The following is a 13,468-nucleotide window of genomic DNA, read 5'->3' on the forward strand; positions in this document are numbered from 1 at the left end:
CCATAACCAGACCTGTGTCATTTAATAAATACGACAGGGGGCGCTGTGCACGTATTAATGCAATGACAGCAAAACCAGGAGTATGATTTCTCGAACGTGGCCAGCGCTGCGGAAATATTGTCCCATTATGCAAACCCGCTTTTCAATGCCTATTTCGAGCAAATTGCACACTTGATACCCATTCTATAAGTGTTCTCGCTGAGTTTCTCCGGTGATCCCCACCCGGGACCCCTCGACGTGGCCGCCGTCCCTACCTGAGGACGCTGCACTCCGGGATCACTCCTCCGCGTTTCTCCACCGGACCGTTTCACCAAATAAAAAAACACCGAGCAACAACTTATCCCCCTCCGTTTCACTTTCCGTGGACGTGTCGTGAACAGTCCGGTCCAAGATGTCGGTGGCGGGGTTTAAGAAGCAGTTCTACAAAGCCAGCCAGGTTTGAGCAAACTTTCCTTCTCAACTTTCAGACTCCGTTAGCCCGCTAACGCAGCTAGCAACAGTTGCTAACGCCGTTAGCGGACTAACTTCACCCTCCGGATGGGTCTCCTGCTCCTATGTGTCTCTTGTAAAGTATGTGACCTACTGTCAGGCCATCTTAACCATCTAGCTCACTGTTTCCTTATCGATACTTCAATAAATGTGCGGTTTATTGGCGGACGGACGTCTCCATCGCGTTAGCACCAATCTCAGCAGCTAGCTGCAGACTCCAGATGCTGGACATAGGAGGACAGAGATGTGCATGAGACCTTCACTCTTAGAAGGACAGTGATGTTCATGAGACCTTCACTCTAGGAGGACAGTGTTGTTCATGAGACCCTCACTCTTAGGAGGACAGTGATGTTCATGAGACCCTCACTCTTACGAGGACAGTGATGTTCATGAGACCCTCACTCTTGGGAGGACAGAGATATTTTCAGGAGACCTTTACTCTTAGGAGGAGAGAGATGTGTCCATGAGACCTTCACTAGATCATACTAGATGATCATCTGTTTTGTGGGCTCACATAACATATAACCCACATGCATGGAGGTATGTTTAACAGAACAGTAGAGCCGTCCATCGTCTGCTGATCCGTTTAAACAGTGATCTCAATAATGGAAAACATCTCCTCTTCAAATATTGATTTCATGTTGATTTGGTAAAACTAAGTTTTTGAAATGTTGTAAAATAAGGGATGGTTGCGTTGGCATTGTATATGAGCAGCCATCATGGCGTTTGGAGAAAAATGTGGCTCAATTTAGACCAGACAACATGTAGGCTGATTTGAGACGTATTGTGTGTGTTTCTATACAGTGCATTAGTTCAAAGTATATGTACGTAAAAAAGTACTTTGGGTTTTGGGTTCATAATGTGAGATACCACTAGTTGAAATGTCTGCATCACGGCTAGAAAGACAATCACACAGACACACACTATGTTGTACAGACGTCATTATTCATCATGTCTGACGTCTTTGTCCATACTGAGATGTAGATGGCGACGATTGGTAATGACCGTCCTCGATCGCAGTTAAATCTGTTCTCAGACAGGGTTGATGATGAAGGGTTAAATCAGTGATCTCAGAGAGGGTCGACGATGAAGGCACTTTAGGTCTTCCTGTCCCGGGTGATCTCGGCAGGAAAGACATTTGCTTGCTGGCTCGGTTTCCTGTCAGGAACAGCCCAGTTCCCAGTTGTGTTCAAAGATAAAAAAAAAAACAAAGACCATTTTGAATCATTCAAAGTGGTGGGATTACCACTGCAGTGATGTTTGTGTAAAAAAATAAAGACCCTGCTTTGAATGTAAGAATCATGCCTGCCTAATTGTACTGTAAGGTGTGTGTGTGTGTGTGTGTGTGTGTGTGTGTGTGTGTGTGTGTGTGTGTGTGTGTGTGTGTGTGTGTGTGTGTGTGTGTGTGTGTGTGTGTGTGTGTGTGTGTGTGTTGTATGTATATTCGAGTGGAGAGGGTGATTAGCAATGCAGGCCCTGCTCTTGCCAGAACCCAGAGAGCCAATAACACTTGGGATTGACGCACGCTGAAATATGCCACCCCTCCATATGTGTACTCCTGATTAAGACCTCCCTCTGAGCACACTATTAGGAAGTTATTGTGCAATATTATTATAAGTAAACTGCCTATTCTCTTCATTTTGCCAGAGTAATAAAAAAAGTAATGGCAGATTGCAGCTTTGCAGCTGTTTTATGTTGTCAGGGTTCTGCTGAGGTATGCAGGAAGCAGACAGATTGTTGAATAAGGCGTCGGACTCGGCATGTGTTTGTACATCCCTCTTGTGCCTGCTCTGCCTCGCTGTATATTCCATTAATTTCGACTCCTGCAATAACAACGTCCTAAACGTACTGACCTCGTTATTATTCTGCTGTTTCTTTACAAAAGCATCCTGGTTGCTCAGTGGAAAATGACTGTCGTCAATGTTTCCGTCATACATGGTGTTGATCGGAGATATTTTGTCAATGTATTTGGTGCTGGGATGCCTACAGCATGATGTACTAGTTCCCCTCTCGGCATCCAGATGAAACATGGATGGGGATGTTGAAAGGTTTACTATACACAATTGACATTCGTGTTTTGGTTCCTAAATATTCAGGGGGCTTTTTGTTTGTTATATTGTTATATTCAAGCATATTTATGCCGACCAGGTCAAGTTGTTATCCAACTCTGTTTTTCCATGTGTCTTTTAATGTATGGTTTCAGTGAGATGTGTATGGAGACGATGGCCTGTAGGTTTGTCTTGCGTTGCGTACGGAAGGCAGATGCTAGTAATTAGGCTGCGGAGGCTCTGTTTCTACTTGTGACCTGTGCCTTCAGGCTGTCTCTGTCATGGGTTTTAACAGAGACCACAGGAATTCCTCATTGTAACCAATTGTATTAAACAAACTCTGTGTCCGCGTCCCGATTGCAGCCATGTTTCTGTCGTCTTTGGGTTAACCCAGAGTTCCATCTCCATTGAGTGGGTGCTGGCGTGGTTCTGTTCTTGGTTGGCGGTACTTCAGGGCCACACACAGTCTGCCATGTCGTGATTCAGCCGTTTAGGGGAGGAACCAAACAACACCAGTTGTAATGAGAAGCCCCCTACAGTCCCTACAGCATGTGATGGGCTATGTCATTCGTTTTAGAGTGGACCCCCCACTTCCCCAGGACTGGGGCTTAACTTGTGCAACATGTTGCGTAACTCTTAAGGAAGCTCTCCGCTTTAAGTTACCTAAACGCTGGCATTGTGGAGTTATAGATTTATTACAATGCTGTATCATGGCTATACCATAGTTGTAATGATATGAAGAGTTTAATTATGGTTGCATATTGATGATGATGTTATCAAAGTGAAAATCAAAAATTTAGTTATTATGTAGGCTAATTGGTGTCTTGTTAAAGTGTTACAAATGAACATGTCAAAACGCTGACATGAAAAATTATGAAAAAGTGATTTCTTGTTTGTGTGTCTAATAAAGATTCAGCGGTCGACTTCTTTCAGCATGATTAAAATGGCACTGTGTCATTGATTATCTGTAGCAGAGTTTCTGTTGCCATAGGGACGTTGCAATCAATAGCTCACCATTGTCTCTGATCGTCTCTCCTGTGCTGGATGTTGTTTGTACTGACGTTACTTGAAGCACGATATGTACTGTAACTACCCAATGTGAACACAAATGAAGCCATGATTAGCCACTGTAGGATAAATGTTATTTCCTTTTTTTGATTTTCTATGATGATGTTTGCTCTGTTGCATTTTAGAATTCACTGCTTGTTATGAAACTACATGCGTCTTTAAAACCATAACCCTTCATACCTGAGCACACACCTCTGCTGACCCATTCTCTAGAACTCTGCTAATTCTGTTATCAAGAACTTTCACTTCTTGTGATTGGCAGATGGTGAGTGAAAAAGTGGGCGGCGCCGAGGGAACCAAGTTAGACGAAGAGTTCAAAGACTTGGAGCGGGTAAGAGACCTTAAAACCCCTCGCAAGTGACCGCTGTTTTCACACACAGCAGGGACAAAGGGCCGGGGCGTTCATGGTAGTGCTGCACGATTTGGGGAAAAAGTCATATTATGCGACAATATTGCGATTGCGATGTATGGAACAAATGGTGTCATGAGTCTACTTGCTTGGTTATAAAGGAAAATGCACACAGATTGTTGAAAATTTAAAAATGTTTATTTCTCAACTCAAATATACAAACTTAAACTAGCATTAAAAAATACAAAAACTAAAAAATGTGTTCATTACTGTTTACAGTATATTTCTGCAGTGCAGAAATTTGTTACGTTTTCTCAATAGTACAACTTATTAACATAAATGGAATAAATAAGAAAAATACTATTATTATTATTTTTATGATTATTACATTTTTTTGCACATATATCTTTTTTTTATTAAATCACAGCCTTTTGCGATTATTCAATCGCAAAGGCTGATATCGCGATTGCGATTCGATTAATCGTGCAGCACTAGTTCATGGTCCCGGGTCGCGCGGTGAGAGCCGGGTCGCGTCCCACCGGTTGGATCATGTCTATGTGGAGAGGCGGGGGAACGCCAGTTCTGCTTAATGTGTGTGTGCGCTCCAAGCGTCTTGTTGATGCGTCAGGCTGTCTCTAAGACCTCAGGAATGATTGTCATCCAAACAAGTTGGCGGACTGAAATACCGTTCAGCCTGAGCAGGCTGTCTACCACTCTGCAACCACATGGCCTTTGCATCTCTGTACTACATGTGCTTCACATCTTTAATTAGTCTTATGCTGACTCGACTTAATAATGCAGCCTCTCCACATTATGTTGAGTTTTCACCCCTGCATGTTTTTGTACTGTTTGTTCCTTGATAATGTGTGTCCCTTGTGCAGCTTTGACATGTGTGTGTGTGTCCTCCCTCCATTGTTTCTCTAGAAAGTAGATGTGACCAGTAAAGCAGTGGTGGAGGTCATCTCCAAAACGTCAGAGTACCTCCAGCCCAACCCAGGTGAGAGAAAAACAGAGCTCCATGGAAACCCTTCACTGCCCCCCCAACCCTGCTCTGCACAGGGCCGTGTTGTGAAGCATGTGAAGAACAGTGACACATAGTTACCGACTGTTGAAACAGACCTTCTTCATTCTGAATGTTGCTATTCAACTGTACTTTCCCTGTTTCTTTTACTCACTCGCTCGATCACTCGATCACTCACTCGATCACTCACTCGATCACTCACTCGATCACTCACTCGCTCGCGGCCACTCGCTCACTTGATCACTCACTCACTCACTCACTCACTCACTCACTCACTCACTCACTCACTCACTCACTCACTCACTCACTCACTCACTCACTCACTCACTCACTCACTCACTCACTCACTCCCTACTTCTTTTCCTCCTCCTCCTCCTGGACCAGCCTCCAGAGCCAAGCTGTCGATGTTGAACACGATGTCCAAGATCCGCGGGCAGGTGAAGAACCCGGGCTACCCCCAGGCCGAGGGGCTGCTGGGCGAGTGCATGGTCAAGTACGGCCGGGAGCTGGGAGAAGACACCAACTTTGGTACGTCGGGTTGGTGGTACGACCGGTGGTTTGAGTGGATCCTTGTCAGGTATATTCCGGGTGACATTCAAAGCCCCACTGGTCGCATGTGGAGAGCCACTCGGAAGAAGGAGGGCTTGTAGAATGGCTGTCACTGCCCTACTTTATTTAGGCTTCCATCTTTTTCTTGTTTGTGATTGGTTAACACTGTGTATGTGTGTGTGTGTGTGTGTGTGTGTGTGTGTGTGTGTGTGTGTGTGTGTGTGTGTGTGTGTGTGTGTGTGTGTGTGTGTGTGTGTGTGTGTGTGTGTGTGCGTGCGTGCGTGCGTGCGTGCGTGCGTGCGTGCGTGCGTGCGTGCGTGCGTGCGTGCGTGCGTGCGTGCGTGCGTGCGTGCGTGCGTGCGTGCGTGCGCGCGTGTGCGTGTGTTCAGGGGGAGCTCTGGTGGATGTGGGCGACTCTATGAGGAGGATGGCGGAGGTGAAGGACTCGCTGGACATCGACGTCAAACAGAACTTCATCGACCCCCTGCAGGGGCTCTGTGACAAGGACCTGAGGGAGATACAGGTAGGAGGTCACTAGGATGAAATACAGATGAACATGGCCCTTCACGAGGGTCCATTCTGGTTCTAAACACAAGCTTGGTTTGGGAACTGCCGGCTCTGGTAGTTACGCGGATGCTCCTGTACTTCTGCTTTCTGTCAGACCTTACCGATTCACGGCCAACCGGTTCTGTTCCCACTTCTATTTTATGTTCCATCCCTTCCTCGGTTTTGACAAAGCAAAGCCAATACTCGCTACCCATCTAGTCAAACTAAAATATGCACGGCCATACCCGCTGATGTATGTATTTGAATGTTTTTTTGCTATACGTTTATTCTTGCTATTCTGCCCTGTTTATGTAATCCTGTTCTTCGCTCGTGCTTGTCGTATGTCTGAGTAGCTGTAGGTTAACCCTGCAGGTCCCTGTTGCTGCCTTGTTGTACGTCTGTACAGCTGTGTTTGTGGGCTGTTGCCTTTCTAACCCATCCTTTCTCACTGCCCCTTCAACCCTTCCCCACCAAGAAGCTTGTGCTTTTTGTCAGGCCATCACTGTAAATAAGAACTTGTTCTTAAGGATCTGCCTTGTTAAATAAAGGTTAAAAAAAACCTGTCTATTTCCTAGTCCTAAGAGGACGTTTCATCTGACGTTTACATTTACATTTAGGAGACTTGCCTGATGCTTTTATCCAAAGAGACTTACAACCGTTCATGCACACATTGACACACCGACGGTGGAGTCAACCACGCAGGGCAACAGCTCGCTCGTCCGCAGCAGGGCCGCTTAGAATGAAAGGGGAGCCTCCCACTAGCTCAACCCCTCCAGCCTTGGGGGGTTCAGGGCTCCGTGACACCAACACCTGCGAGCCCCAACATGTGTCTCCGTCCCCAGCACCACCTGAAGAAGCTGGAGGGGCGGCGGCTGGACTACGACTACAAGAAGAAGCGTCAGGGGAAGATCCCCGACCTGGAGATCCGCCAGGCGCTGGAGAAGTTCCACGAGTCCAAGGACGTGGCGGAGACCAGCATGTACAACCTGCTGGAGACCGACGTGAGGCCCCCCCACCCCCGTGTGTGTGTGTGTGTGTCTGTCTGTCTGTCTGTCTGTCTGTCTGTCTGTCTGTCTGTCTGTCTGTCTGTCTGTCTGTCTGTCTGTCTGTCTGTGTGTGTGTGTGTGTGTGTGTGTGTGTGTGTGTGTGTGTGTGTGTGTGTGTGTGTGTGTGTGTGTGTGTGTGTGTGTGTGTGTGTGTGTGTGTGTGTGTGTGTGTGTGTGTGTGTGTGTGTGTGTGCTGTATGTATGTATATTCGAGTGGAGAGGGTGATTATAAATACCTTCTGACTCGTGTTTCTTAGGGCTATTAACTTGCCCTGCTCCTTTACTAATTGTTTACCTAGCATCAACAAATCGTGACATCCAACTTTCCTTGTAATCTCAGGCAATGTTTTCACCTCTGTCTGTCATTCCTTACCCTAACTGGGAGTAAACCAAGCTTGACTGCGTCTTTCCTTTTATTGACCTATCGTACTGTACTGGGTCATGTGCTATAGGTACTGTTCTGTATCGTCAACATCCTCTATTCAGGTCGTAAACAGTTCTATCAGTGAGGACCTGTGGTTTAAACAAAACACAGCCTGATTAGCTCCAGTGTTGCATTCAGCCAAAGCTCTCATGAGTCATTTATTAACCAGGATGTAGAGCTGTTTACATGCACTTATATGCATATGTGTGACTGTGTGCGTGTCTGTGCATGTGCGTGACTGCGTGTGTTTGTGGCTGCGCCTTTGACTGTGTGCGTGACTGTGTTTGTGTGTGCGGCTGCGTGGCTGTGTGTTCTGTGTGTGCGTGTGTGCGTGTGCGTGTCTGCGTGGCGGACCCCAGCAGGTGGAGCAGGTGAGCCAGCTGTCCTCCCTGGTGGAGTCCCAGCTGCAGTACCACCGGCAGGCCGTGACCGTGCTGGACGAGCTGTCCGACAAGCTCAGAGAGAGGTACACACACACACACACACACACACACACACACACACACACACACACACACACACACACACACACACACACACACACACACACACACACACACACACACACACACACACACACAAATATTTATTAATAATATTTTGACCATTAAATGCCTTCAATAAGACCTGGATTGGGCTTCTGCAAGGTTTGTTTACCGGCGTTGCTATGGTTACCGGTCTTGCGTGTTCCAACGGTTTATTAGGTTTCTAATAAATCGCTGTCTAATCAATACTTCATTCACTGCCTCTTCCGTGGTCGTTATAATGTTATGAATAGACTGCGTCGGGTTCTCCGACGTCCCTCCGTCTTGGCCTGCCCATAACGGGTTCCAATATTAAGGGCTGCCTAATATTCTAATGAGTCAAAGCCCTAAAACACACACACACACACACACACACACACACACACACACACACACACACACACACACACACACACACACACACACACACACACACACACACACACACACACAACCACACATCTGATCCTAGTGGGTTAATAACATTTATTATTCTCTGTCTCCAGGATGAACGAGGCCCAGTCCCGACCACGCCGCGAGTACACGCCCAAACCCAAGCCTGTCTATGACTACGAGGACAACGACCAATCGAACGGCGACTACAGCACGGTGGTCCCGCCTCCAGCACGCAACTCGGGTGAGAACGCGTGTGTGTGTGCTCATGGGAGGAAGAGAGGGGCTTGGGGTCTTTATACATGCGTGTGTGTGCTGGACATTGAGCGTGCATGTGTGTGTGTGTGTGTGTGTGAGGGAGGGGGTAGGGAGGGAGGGAAGGTGAGGGCGGTAATGGGGTCAACTCTCATCTGGCTGCCCCCCCCCTTTCTGGAAATGACCTTGTTTCCGTTTCCTGCGACATCGTCATCGATTTCTCAGGGTCCGATTTTCGGGAACTCCAGAGTCACGTTTTCTTTGTTGTGTCCAGAAGTGGAGGGAGGTGTGTGTGTGTGTGTGTGTGTGTGTGTGTGTGTGTGTGTGTGTGTGTGTGTGTGTGTGTGTGTGTGTGTGTGTGTGTGTGTGTGTGTGTGTGTGTGTGTGTGTGTGTGTGTGTGTGTGTGTGTGTGTGTGTAGTACCTCTGGAGTTCGGAACATTGTCCACATGATTGGATCACCAAGGACGTCGAGATGATTCCATCTTCTGTTTGGAGTAGCGAGGAGTCGAGTGACTCGACACTTCCTGGTTTCCCCGTCTAATGTGCAGAACCAAACCGACCTGCGGGGAAAGGAGCCGACACAAAGAGGAGGCTGTTGAGAGAGGGAAAGCCCAATCACATGAAGAAGCTGTGGGATGAACAGAAATGAAGACCGAGAACCAAAGGTCACGCGCTGGACCGATAGGCTTTCAGGCTCGGTGACACTTTGTTTACACGTCGGTTCAACTTCAATGAGACGTTTGTCTTCGGATCTTCCAGACCCGTCCCAAGCGCTCACAAGGGATGCATCAAACGCTCCCTGGTCAGGAGACAATAGCCGACCGGTTGAAGTCAACTTCGTAATCGACCTAACCCTTCGTTTGAAGTTGTGCCACCGGATACGACCTGACAATGCGGCCTTGGTCGGATATCTCAGCGGCCACACCAAACGGGGAATAGAAAAATAGAATTTAAACGCAGAGAGAGAGGGAGAGCTGAGGTCCCCCATTCAAGGCTCCTGTCTGCGTGTTACGCCTCTGTTTGAAAGTGAGAGGAAAGCCAAGGCTGGGAACATTCTGGGCTGTTAGGAAGGCCAACCGGTGAACAATCAACAAGTCATTGTGGTGATACACTGTGGCGATGGTTAACTAGACCCTGGCCATGAATATTCCACCGGTTAAAGTTGGCCCTTTTAGATGTGGTGTGCAGATGGTCGGTCACACTAGCAGTGCTCTACAGCAGTGTTTCTCAAACACTCGGGCTGTGGGGGTTACTCTAACAGTTGCACGGGGTACAATTTCGAAAACAAGGAGAAAGAAGTAGTCGGCTAATAAAGACACAGCCTGGACAGAAACGACAACAACGTTGTCTGTTCATCTGATCCTGACAGGAAGCCAACAACGTTCCTCTCAAAGTTTTACAATTTACGGTCATCCAGAGAAGTGTTGAAATACCTAAGACATATTTCTCCTCCCTAAAATGATTCATGTTGTCGAAAAGAAAAACATGCATTCAGTACATTCCTAAAAATAGTCGGAGAACCACGGTTCAACAGCAGCGATGGACAGTGTGTGATGTTCACCACACAGTAGGTCGCCTCATTGACGCCTATATAAAATGATCCCACACTGTCCTTGATGTGTTCAGTAGGGTTGGTCCTTTGTGGGTTGAGCAATGAAGTGAAGAAGGGCCGCAGTAGTTCAGGAGGTAGAGCGGGTCGGCTGGTCACCGGAAGGTTGCTGGTTCGATCCCCGGCTCCTCCTAGCGTGTGTGTGTGTCGAGGTGTCCTTGAGCAAGGCGCCTCACCCTGACTGCTCCCGACGAGCTGGCTGTCGCCTTTTATGGTTTGACACCGCCGTCGGTGTGTGAACGGGTGAACGAATGGGTGAATGTTAGGCGGTTTCGTGAAGCGAAAAAAAGAAAAGCAAGAAAAGCGCAGTATGCATGCAGACCATTGACCATTTCCTCAGCCGGTCACCTGCAGCACTGAAGGAGACACCAGCGATGTGCAGCATGCGTCCCTCGCAGCACGCATGTATGTTGTGATGACTGTGATGCTAAGTCCTCTCCTCTCCGTGTGTCCACAGTCCCGGAGCAGCCCAGCTGCAAGGCGCTCTACGACTTCGACCCGGAGAACGAGGGCGAGCTGGGCTTCCGCGAGGGCGACATCATCACGCTGACCAATCAGATCGACGAGAACTGGTACGAGGGCATGCTGCACGGCCAATCAGGATTCTTCCCTCTCAACTACGTGGAGGTGCTGGTGGCCCTGCCCCTCTAAAGTCATGGTAGGGTGAGAGGGAGAGAGGGATGAGGGTGACGATAGGGATGGGGTGTAGAATATTCATCTTCATCTTGTAGTCCACCACGACATCATCTTCATTAATACTACAGTCTCCTTTCTGTCTTCGGGACTTTGAAGGGAAATTCAGAAGACGATGTTACACATTCCAGATGAGAAATGTATTAAAATAAAGACCACTCCCACAACGAGGTTAGAAGGTCAGGGTCCCTCGTCTGAGACAACTCGTTATGAAATCATGTTTACCTCAGAACAGCTGAATTGAGGAGAAAAAAAACGTTACTTCATTTTTTTTTAATTGATAAGAGTACAACTCATACATCAGACAGGTGACTTTATTGTTCCCCTACATTTCATAAACAATATGGTTTTAATTGTTGTGCAGAGCCGAGTCAATTGAATTGACTCTGCTGCCCTCTGGACGCCCCCTGTTGGCTGAACTCATTATGACACCAGGCGTAAAGTTGCACAGTAGCAGATATGGGTCACGCGGTCGAAGGTCTGCGAACACTTGTTGTTTTTAAAAGATTTATTGTTGTTTATTTTGTGCTTTTGGTTTCCGTCAATTATGAGCCTTAAAATCCGTTCTACATTTCGGGGTTTACCTTAAGATCCAGAGACACTCCGCACACGGTGACACCGCGGCCCTGAGGCTGTGGCCCCGGGCTCCATCACACCCTCAGAGACCAGACCTCTCTGAGGGTCCTGATAGGATTTCAGTATTTACTCCTCATAACTTTTTATCTCGCCGTTTGCGCAACAATTCTTCAGAATTGTGCCGTTGTTCCGGATCTGTGAAAACATAAGTTTTGTTAACGCACCTTGGTCCCCAAATGAGATTCACGCGAGCGTGCGTGTGTGTTTTTTCGACGGTGAGACAACTCCACCGTGACGCCCAGACCCAAAGTTGATGCTCTTCTTGCACCTGTTTTTCACTTCAACTTTTAGCCACTAATCAGTACACTGTCTGTGTATCGTACCATGTGTCTGGTATACATGTATGGTATATAGGTATATACGTAGGGTGCATCAGCCACATGGCTCTCAGCAAAACCACAGTACCTTCCTGTTGTCTTACACAGTACTTACTGTACTGTACTACACGTGATGCCTCTGCATCACCAAGGCCTGTTATTGGTTACCTAGAGACTGTAATCTGACCGGAGCAGTCGGTCTCGGCACCTGCTCGCTCTTTATGACACTAGTCTACCAGGTTTTACTCACCGGACCTGAGGACACTGCAGGCAGTGTCTCTTTAGTCCCATCCACCACGATCCACCCCACTGTTTACTATATGCCCTCCACCTTCTCCTGTATGATGGTGTCTTAAATGCATCGTTCCGATTGGTTTAGTGGTTCATCAGACTGTGAGGGAGAGACCAGGGTTGAAAAGGGAGTTCTTAAAGGGAAAGGTCTACCGTTAGAAGTCTTCTTCCCCTTTCGTGTCGCATGACTCTTTTCTGCCACCTCTTTTTACTCAAGCGGGCAGATGAGTTAAGTTATGTATAGATCGGTGATTATGATGAAGGATCCCAGGGGGACTTTAAGAGACTTCTTCTCCCTCTGTTCCATCTCCTCTCATGTTTACATGTCTCATCTACAGTACATTTCACTGGTAGTACTGGAGGGTTTCAGGGTGGATGTTTGGTGTGGACTCACTGTATTATAGGAGGGCAACAAGACACAAACCCTTCGCTTAGCTGTTTTAGTGCCTTTGAAAAAGGGAGGTGGAGACATGACTAATAATAACCAAAATAATATAGACTTTTTTAAATGGTCATGAATTTCCTGACCTGATCCGTTTATTCTATCCCGTTTTGTATTGTTTTTTCCCTCCCACCATGGCACTTTGCTGTGTACAAACGTAGTGCATGTGTACACGGTCACAGACCCCACATGGGACAGGGCTGAGTGGTTTACTCTGCCCACATGGACATCTGGTCTGGCAGTAGAGCACGCTGGTTAGGTTAACGGCATCTGGAACTGGTTTGGATCCGTGTTCAGAACCCCCCCCCCCCCAGTCTATTGTCTCCCTGTTTTTCTAAAGAGTTATATATGTGTGTTTTAATCTGACAGCTAGAATACTCCCTTTTACACCGCGAAAATCCCTTTGTCTCTCCTATAGTATTTTTTTTATATGGACCCTAGCCATTTTTAAATTTAACTTTGCATGTAGTCTCATATGATACATTGTTAATGTATGTTTTAGTTTAAGTTACCTTTCCATGTTTTTTATGTCATGAGTCCAACATTTAACGGCAATACTTTGTGAATTATTATCAAAATATTTGTACATGCTTCTTGTTTTGTCAACCTTCCCCATTCTTTTAATAAAGAAAGAAAAATAATTGCAATGCTGTCGTATTGAGAGAATTCTCCTGAATATAGAGGGATATTAGATTCAATGGAGCTCAGTGCATCAGCAGCCTTCACCACGCGTCTTATCGAAGAAATAACACAATCTCAATCGAAG

General features: G+C 46.9%; 1 protein-coding gene across 1 annotated transcript; it reads left to right on the plus strand.

The window, feature by feature from the left end:
* Nucleotides 1–51: 51 nt before the first annotated feature.
* Nucleotides 52–13,344, plus strand: sh3gl1b (SH3-domain GRB2-like 1b). Its single transcript, XM_030372392.1, has 9 exons — nt 52–436; nt 3,868–3,936; nt 4,879–4,951; nt 5,360–5,503; nt 5,914–6,047; nt 6,913–7,071; nt 7,900–8,006; nt 8,571–8,701; nt 10,781–13,344. The coding sequence occupies exons 1-9, from the start codon at nt 392–394 to the stop codon at nt 10,972–10,974; spliced, it is 1,056 nt and encodes a 351-aa protein (XP_030228252.1). The 5' UTR covers nt 52–391; the 3' UTR covers nt 10,975–13,344.
* Nucleotides 13,345–13,468: the final 124 nt, after the last annotated feature.

Source organism: Gadus morhua, chromosome 12 (genome assembly GCF_902167405.1).
Source record: "Gadus morhua chromosome 12, gadMor3.0, whole genome shotgun sequence".
Lineage (NCBI taxonomy): Eukaryota > Metazoa > Chordata > Actinopteri > Gadiformes > Gadidae > Gadus > Gadus morhua.